This window comes from Opisthorchis viverrini, assembly GCF_000715545.1.
Source record: "Opisthorchis viverrini unplaced genomic scaffold opera_v5_21, whole genome shotgun sequence".
Classification (NCBI taxonomy): Eukaryota; Metazoa; Platyhelminthes; class Trematoda; order Opisthorchiida; family Opisthorchiidae; genus Opisthorchis; species Opisthorchis viverrini.
In genome coordinates this window covers 675,408-684,035 of record NW_008751677.1, presented here as the reverse complement: position 1 = coordinate 684,035, position 8,628 = coordinate 675,408, and the positions used below count along the sequence as shown (strand labels likewise).

At 42.8% G+C, this 8,628-nt stretch overlaps 1 protein-coding gene across 1 annotated transcript; it reads right to left on the bottom strand.

Moving 5' to 3' along the window:
• Positions 1-3,534: 3,534 nt before the first annotated feature.
• T265_12886 (hypothetical protein) lies at positions 3,535-7,900 on the bottom strand (the record flags this gene model as incomplete). The annotated part of the gene is made up of 4 exons (XM_009166061.1): positions 3,535-3,676; positions 4,344-4,402; positions 4,699-4,831; positions 7,605-7,900. Coding segments are annotated over 4 exons (627 nt in total), but the record flags the coding sequence as incomplete, so codon positions are not given.
• Positions 7,901-8,628: the final 728 nt, after the last annotated feature.

The following is an 8,628-nucleotide window of genomic DNA, read 5'->3' as shown; positions in this document are numbered from 1 at the left end:
AAAACCTACATCTTGCTAACGATCAGAAGCGAGGAGGACATCTGGCCCAGAGATATGATCTTCCATGTAAGTAAAGTCGAACAATTACTGGTATCTGTTGATTTAACTTGGTTTCGCGCAAATAACTGATAAATCTGTTCCATTTTAGAAATGTCCCGATGGAGATCAACTGAGTGAAAATTGTCACGGTTTTCAAGGCACAAAACTTGTGAAATCAACACTGTGAGAATCTCCACACACACAAGGAATGTTTTAAAGTTAGAAGAGCCGAGTTTTGGTCAGAACTCCTAATCCACAGGCAGTTTTTTCAAAGAATCTCAACTTGTTGTGATATCTTCGCAAAGAAGAGAGAGTTTTGAGAAAACGCCATCTGGACATCTACACAAAAAGCCTGGTTGCCCGGGGGCCACGGTTTCCATTCAACCTGATAATTATAGCCCGCGAGCTCATCATAGCAAATCTGTTAATAGCTAGGATGAGTTGGTGACCTTGGCCCTAGTGTCGCTTTGTCCGTCTTCTGAGCTTTGTGATTGACTTTAAGCTAAGTTCAATAATTCATGAACTCAGGCGTTTCGATTTTATGACCGTTAGACGTAAGTCTTATGGTAATCCTTCATATAGTTTGATTACAGAACCTAACAAACCCTGCGACGAAAACCCCATCAAAGTCTGCAGTTCTTCAGACAGGCACAGAGACGTCAAAGTCCCGATGGAGATCAACTGAGTGAAAATTGTCACGGTTTTCAAGGCACAAAACTTGTGAAATCAACACTGTGAGAATCTCCACACACACAAGGAATGTTTTAAAGTTAGAAGAGCCGAGTTTTGGTCAGAACTCCTAATCCACAGGCAGTTTTTTCAAAGAATCTCAACTTGTTGTGATATCTTCGCAAAGAAGAGAGAGTTTTGAGAAAACGCCATCTGGACATCTACACAAAAAGCCTGGTTGCCCGGGGGCCACGGTTTCCATTCAACCTGATAATTATAGCCCGCGAGCTCATCATAGCAAATCTGTTAATAGCTAGGATGAGTTGGTGACCTTGGCCCTAGTGTCGCTTTGTCCGTCTTCTGAGCTTTGTGATTGACTTTAAGCTAAGTTCAATAATTCATGAACTCAGGCGATGAATTTGAGCCTTTTTCATAAAGGAACCTATTGACAAGGTTGTTGCAGACTCTTCGACAGCAAGCTTGTGGGTAGTTTCCTTTATTAAACTATACTGCGATATCATGCCAAATGAAACATGAGGCGGTCTGTGTGCAGTACATTCAATTGAAGAATATCATAAACGAGAGATTCAGTCGAGTCTCTCGCGAAAACCAAATTGATTTGCAGATGAGTTTATTTCTCGAAAACAGTCCAATTTGGTTTCAGGTAGAACATAAAGTTAACGGAAACTCGGGGACTGTGCCTGCTTGATGAGCCCCAAGAAGGGCGAAACCGGTCGTGAGCTGTCGAAGAGTTTTCAGCAAGCTTTTTAGTAGTTTCCTTTATGAAAATATATTGCGACATCTCGGATATCGTGCCAACTGAAACATGAGGCGGCCTATGTGCATTACATTCAGTTGTAAAATATCATACACGAGAGATTCAGCTGATTTTCTCTTGAAAACAAATTGATTTGCAAACAAGTGTATTTCTCGCAAAAGCTGAGCCTTTGTTTATGGATGGTCAACTAGGGGACTGGATCACCACGAATAATGTTCCGCTTGGATTTTGGTGGGACAACGAATGAATTTGCTTTCATGTTTCCTGAGGCCTTATAAAACAGGAGGACAGTTCACATTTTGGGAGATTATTAAAATGTTACGCAGGGAAAGAACTACAATTTGAGTGCAATTCTTCACCGTATTCTGCCCCTGTTGTCTTATGGTGGTGCCTACGCCCATAGATCTATGATTTAATTCGCCAATGGTTCTGAAATTACAAAATGTTGGCGCGATGAATTTTTTGCTGACGTTTTACGACTAATAGTAATGGAGAATGATAAACGCTCTTCCACGAAGCATAAGGTGGTGTTTAGCACTTAATCGATGAAGAGTTATCATAAAACGTTTAATTCTGCCCTACCTCACAAGAAAGGAAACATCAAATATCAAATCATTTCGATCAAAAACAGCTTGACTGCACCTGATATATAGAGAATGCAAGAAATCACATATCACACCCGAGGTTAGAGTATACTTGACAAATTTTTCCCATATGTCATTTATAATTCGACTTGTAATTGTAAGCGATCGAATGATTTAGGGACAGTTTGTTGAACCGACAAGTTCGCGGTAAGGTCAAACTGGAGTTCACTGGCTGTAAAGTATATCTAGGGCTTTTCACCTGGTTGACTCTATCTTTGCATTCAAAGGTGACTCGGTTGTTGAACTAATCACCAGAAGGCTTAGAAACTCTGTTGATGTGACATACTTGGCCGCTTATCTCTGTTTGAGCTTCATCTCCAGCCCCAGATTCTGCTTGAAAGACAAATTGCCACGTTCTACCACCAGCTTTTGTGTTCACTCATTTGTGAGCTCGTGCCGAGCATCGTACGTTGGTCGTAAGACAAGGCATTTGTCGGACAGAATGCGAGAACAGAATCCCGTATCTCTGAGTGGGAGTGGGAAGAAACCAGGCTCAAGCGCGATTGCATCACATTTGGCCGAAACCAGTTGTCATAGACAAGGAGCAAGCCTTCATCATCATATACCGCGTACCTCTGAACGGATCACGACTGGTACGATCCAGACTACTATCGATCGCAGAGGGGATTGAAATCTGATTGCTGGATCAGCATCTTTGCATCCAAAAGAAACTTGGGCGATCTCTGAACTTAAACTGACCTACGGAACATCAGGTCCCACAAGTTTGTCTGACATTGACATCACTTACCTGTTTCCGTGGCCCATCGAACTATCCCTCGTTCAATGCCCTTCCTTTGATTTCTAATTCTCTAAGGTGTATATACCCTTAATCTTAATCTTTTCCACGTGATTTCTGGTACCATATAAATTTTTGATGTATTAGCCAGGAGGAACAGTCCCAGAAAACAAGCCTTGTTCGCCACCTTCTTCGTTCTCATGACTATCGCGGGTATATTCAGCCACATTCAGCATAAGATTGTAGAATCAGAGAGGTGTCAGTAACCGCACAAATAACAGTACGTACAAAATATATTGATGAATACAGTCCGGATATTCTGGAATCGAGTCCTTGATGAATACAGTCCGGATATTCTGGAATTGAGTAATCACTCCTGATTTCGTTTGATGTCCATGCTGGTTACAACAATGTTCGTGATCTAATGTTGTTCAATTATCAACCAATCGATATCAATCGATAAAAACAATCAAAAATGCCTGTCGCTTGCTTGGTTTTTAACTGTACAACTCAGATTATTTTGACGCTAGTGGTAACCGATCTCGTGTACGGATGAGACCAGTCTACCAACCACTAGTTTCACGGAGACACTCTAACCTGTCACTTGCCTTAGGTGTGTTCAGATGGTGAACCTGATAGCCTACCAATGGAAAAACGATAGTTTGCTTACTGTTCAAAAATTTGTCCGGGAACCTGTTGCGGGATTTCGTTGTTGGTTTTGCAAGTAAATCGAAAGAACAGATTCTCTATCGTTTTTGCGTACTCGGGGTTGATAACAATGTTCAGGTATCCACTGTACAAATGGCCACTCTGAGAAAGAGGGGAAAGGTAGAAAGGACAGGCGAATAAACATATGTGATCTCCCCATGAACCCATACTTTAACGTCGGCTTTTACTCGCATAATGCTTGTGACAATAAAAACCCACTGGTAATGAATTCGGCGCACTCAGGAGTGCGCTTTTCGTGAGAATGACGTTACAATTGACGCCCATATCCGCATAGATTGGCTTTGCGGACATTTACCAAGTATCCTCACACTGCCATCAGCGCATAAGTATCTCGGGTAAGTGGTATTATGTTCAGTTCAAATGTAAGCTAAACACAATGCAGATCTGTCCCTCGGGGTCACATCGTTAGGAGTTCAAGAACTGGCCGGAAAGTTGTGGGTTCGAAATCCTCTGAGTTTCGTGAGTTGTATGCTGGCAATGATTCCCCAAAACAAGAAAACAGCTCTTCTAGGCTCTTCAGCATTTCAGAATGGGTTGGCTTCACTGATAGGACAAAATCTGTATCGATTAATACCAACCCTTTTCGGCACACCCTCATATTGTGTCATCTGCTTTCATTCGGATATTATTCTAAACAAGAAACCCATGTTTAGGGAACTTCCCCATTAGCAATATTGTGGAATGCAGGTAGCTCGGGTGCACTGTTTGGTTGTTGGTCTTTTCATTACTCAACTCTGCACGAAGTCACCTCGGTTGGTGATGAAACGTTTGCAATCCAACTGCCAAGCACGGCGAACAGACCAACAACTGAAATTCCTCATCTAACGGCACAGTCGATTTTAATTGCTCTTTATTCAAACGGTTAACCCTGAAGTAATCTAGCACAGCGGAATTTCTGGACTTTCAAGTGCCTGACTGACACGTGGGAGGGAATATCCTATTAACAGTGGCTTTCCCCGCAGGCTTACGTTGAGCACAAGACATGGCGTATGAGCAAACTTCATATGAAATCGTTTGGTGTAAATTTCGTACTAGTGGTTATTAGCTACGCGAATTTCTGCAGTACATATCTTTGCCTGTGCTAGGGTTTGAATTCTGCACACTTAACATGTTGGGCAAGGGTGCTACCCATACTCCATCAGTACACGTTGGACGAATTTGAATTTCCACGTTTGGACGGGCGAGCTTGTTCACGCTTAAGCGAAGCGATTCCTTCGCCCTGGAACCAGTAACTGTCTAGTTTGTGTCGATAGACTGACTCGCACCACAGGACTTCTCAGACAGATAGTGCCACGACCGATTGAAAACCGGTGAACAATCTCATATTAGTTTTGTAATGTACTACTCACAAGGTTGCTGAAAACTACTCGACAGTCCACGACCGGGTTCGTACTTCTTCGGGTAGGCGCAGCCCCCGGGTTTCCGACAACCTTATGTTCTACTTATGTTCGACATCATAACCGAGAGGTTCAGCTGGGTTCCGGGTGAGTCTCTCGAAAAATCAGATTGGTTTGCAAGTAAGTGTATTTCGCTAATCACATACTGGCTTTCTGAAAGAGGTTTGTTTTCATTGCTCCCATATAGGCTCGGCTGAAATACCATCTTTCAGTTCAAATGAAATCTTACGGTTCATCGATGTGGTTCCAAAATTTAACACCTTCCTAATTCATTTCCACGGATAGTAAGTTTGGTGAACATTCAATTTTTGCGGTACGGTTTCAGCAATCGATTCTATCGCACCATGCCTTCGGCAATTTAAAAAACGCGCACACAGTGAGCGTTTTCAGGTCGTCCTCGGAGCCATTCAACCTGGCTTGTTGGGACAATACCCCTCATTGTGTCCCAAAGCTCTCGCTGGCTGCTGTTTCTTTCGCTAGTATTCAAGAGAGAGGTATCTTGGCAAAACGATTAAAATTTTTAACAAACAACATGGGTAGCAACATGCAAACGATTAAATCAATTATTAATAGAAATCACGTAATGCTAATCGTCGTTTCTTTCGCGGTGAGTGAACCAGTTAAGGTTTTTTGATAAAATCTATGTATATCTGCATTTTTCAAGCAATGTAACTCTTTGGAATGTTCGAGGAGGCTGCTGTCTCTACTAAATGAGAACAAAATTCAAAGTATAATGCAATGTGAATGATACGTATTCATTATCACAAACTCATCATCAATACAAAATCGGATAACCACAGTTGTCACAACTGGTAGACTTCTGGATCCGAAAACCACTGGGTCGGAATATCGTGCCTTTCATTCCGCCTGACGATTTCGTTCGCAGATGAGAATCTGGCACGTGACTGTGTCCTATAGGATGAATAAATTCCAGTGCTCCACTTCGGTGGGATTTCACAACATTTCTGCAGTTAACGTATTTTGTCGAGTTAAAGTACGTCGTCTCTACCTTGCATTTCGAAGGAAGAACGGTCAAATGAGGCAGTGACATTTGGAAGAAGTGAACTTTCTAAACTTTCTTTTTCAAACATATTTCCAAATCACAACTCCATCGCAGGATTCCGTACGCTCAGTTTCCAATGACGTAACCCTATTTATTTGAAATAGTTCAAATGGCCACCTGGGGTGCATTTTGTAGCATCAAATCACATTATCGCAAGGCAAAACCGCGTTTTTGTACCAGGCACCAGCTAGACCAGCGTGCTGAACCAAGAAAAAGCACGCTTGTGGTGCCAGCGCGACATCATACTTTATTGCGTGAAAACCAACCGACGGCGTACTGAAGATGTCTCCTCGAACGGTGACGCGAAACATTCGCAAATCAATTGCCAAGCTCGGCGAACAGATCAACAACCACCAGATCAAATTCCAACTACTTCCTTACGTTCACAGGCTTTCACACCATAGGACGAAGTTTTACAAAACGAAACAGTGTGAAACAACTAATTCTTATTACCCACCACTTTTGGTTAATGGCCCTCATAGTTTTCACATGCTTCCAGATAGATTTTCATGGGCGATCTACCAAGTATTTTTTTGAAATACCAGCCAGTTTGTGAGTTCGGTTAGCCGGCAAAGCGACATCTGATTTTTGAATTCAGAAAGTACAAAAAATAATACTGAGTATAACAACAGGCATATAACTGTACTGCAACAGACTGAGAGCGTTTGGTCGTTGGTCTGTTCGCCAAGCTTGGCAGTTGGATTGCAAACCTTTCATTACCAATCGAGGTGACATCGTCAGTGCAGGGTTCAGCGGGTTAACTCCTCATCTTCTGATTGTGATTAAATAGCATCTAAACAGTATCTGGTAGTTCGATGAGCGGTCTTCACGTAGTTTGATTGGCCTCCTGTGAATCTGACGTGGCCTCAATCGCCTGTGTCTGGTTGGTTCATTGTGCGCATTCAATCCGGCAGTTCTGTGTGTGGTTTCCCGTTGTGATTCGCCCATTTTCTTCTTGCTTTGTGGTGTGAGTTTGAACAGGCAGAAACAGGCAGGAATTCACCCACCCTGCCCTGCACTAACGATGTCACCGCGATTGGTGGTGAAACGTTTGCAATCTAAGTGCCAAACTTGGCGAACAGACCAACAACCAAACAGCGCACCCGAGCTACCTACATTCCACAACATTCCTAATAGGCTGAGAAAGTTCCCACATAAACAAAAAAGTCGCTAACTGATATTGTTCTAGGGCGCTTTGTGCATATTCGTGATATAGTGTGGAAGCCCACGGCGCTGACAACTTTCAGCTGTAGAATTTTGCATGGTTGAGTGAATAGTCTTTTGTAGGTGAGGCTCTCGACCATTAGAAGGATTACTTAAGGACAGGAAAGCAGACTTTCGTCCTAACAAGCGATCCACTGAAGTTTCACCTCAACAACAGTTTTAGTTTTGCCCTACGTACTCAGCCTTTTATTTTCCATGCCTGAGTGTGACCTCATAAGGAAATCAGCACACAGCAGCTGTTTTTCTAAGGCATCCATCAAGAAAAGGGAGCAACCAATCGTAGCTGGAAAATAAAAAAGCGGAAATTTCCACCCACAAAACTTACCATATATTCCGTAACCCGAAGTCCGCAAGGTGGATTTTCCACTTGCTTACGCCAGTCCAACTGAATACACCAGATCCTAGTATGGTTTAATATCACAGCTCGTTGGCGTTCCAAAAGACGCTCGGCCGATACGGGAGTTAGTGCACACTCGGGTCGATAGTTCAAATTGATTCTGGAGTCTGATACAAACGCAATCGCTCGTTGGTTGATCAGATGAGAAGAAAGAACGTTGTAGGGTGGATGCGAAGGGGTCTTGTAGCACAATTCAAGATAATTTCTGAGGCAAGAAACTTCAGCTGAGTTGTGAGGGAAAGATCAGAATGGTAGAAACACAACAGTAAGTGCAACAATTAGGTGGCGCATAAGACCTCCAGATGATTCCAAGCTATGCAGAAAAATCATGTGCTGCAATAGAAATCGTCAATGACAGTGGTTTTCGGGCCCGTCAAGACATCCCGAATGACTTCTTGGGCAACTCTGAGAGTTCGCTGGGAGATTAGTGATTCTTCGGAAAGGTGAACTCTTCGTCGAAGTTCAAGTGCATCAGTCCAAATACTTGCGGAAAGGTGGAAACTTGCGATATCTAAGATTCAAGCGCCGCCTTAGAGATTCGCCCGGAAAGATTGTGCTTGTCGTGCAGTGACTCATGTTTGTTTGTTTACCTAAAGAACGTTTAGCCGAGAGGCGGAGTACACCAAGTAAGTCTGTAAAGTGCAGTAAAATTACGTGTAAACAGATGTCCATGTGTAAGCTAAATACAGTAATAAAAGCTACAAACGGAATAGTTGTTTTTGACTTGCCCCCGAAATGCAATTTTGTCGATATATGGTTGGTATTTTAGCATCCCAGCTCCCAGAGACCAGTCCTATCCACCGTGAACAAACGATCGTGCCTTCCTTGAAAGTCACGTTGTTAGTTACATGAATGTTTCGCGACCACCACTCTACCGATCAAACCTAGTGAAATACACTCAAAAACCTAAGAGTTCACCTGTTTAGTGTGGTCTCCAAGTTTGTATTCTAAA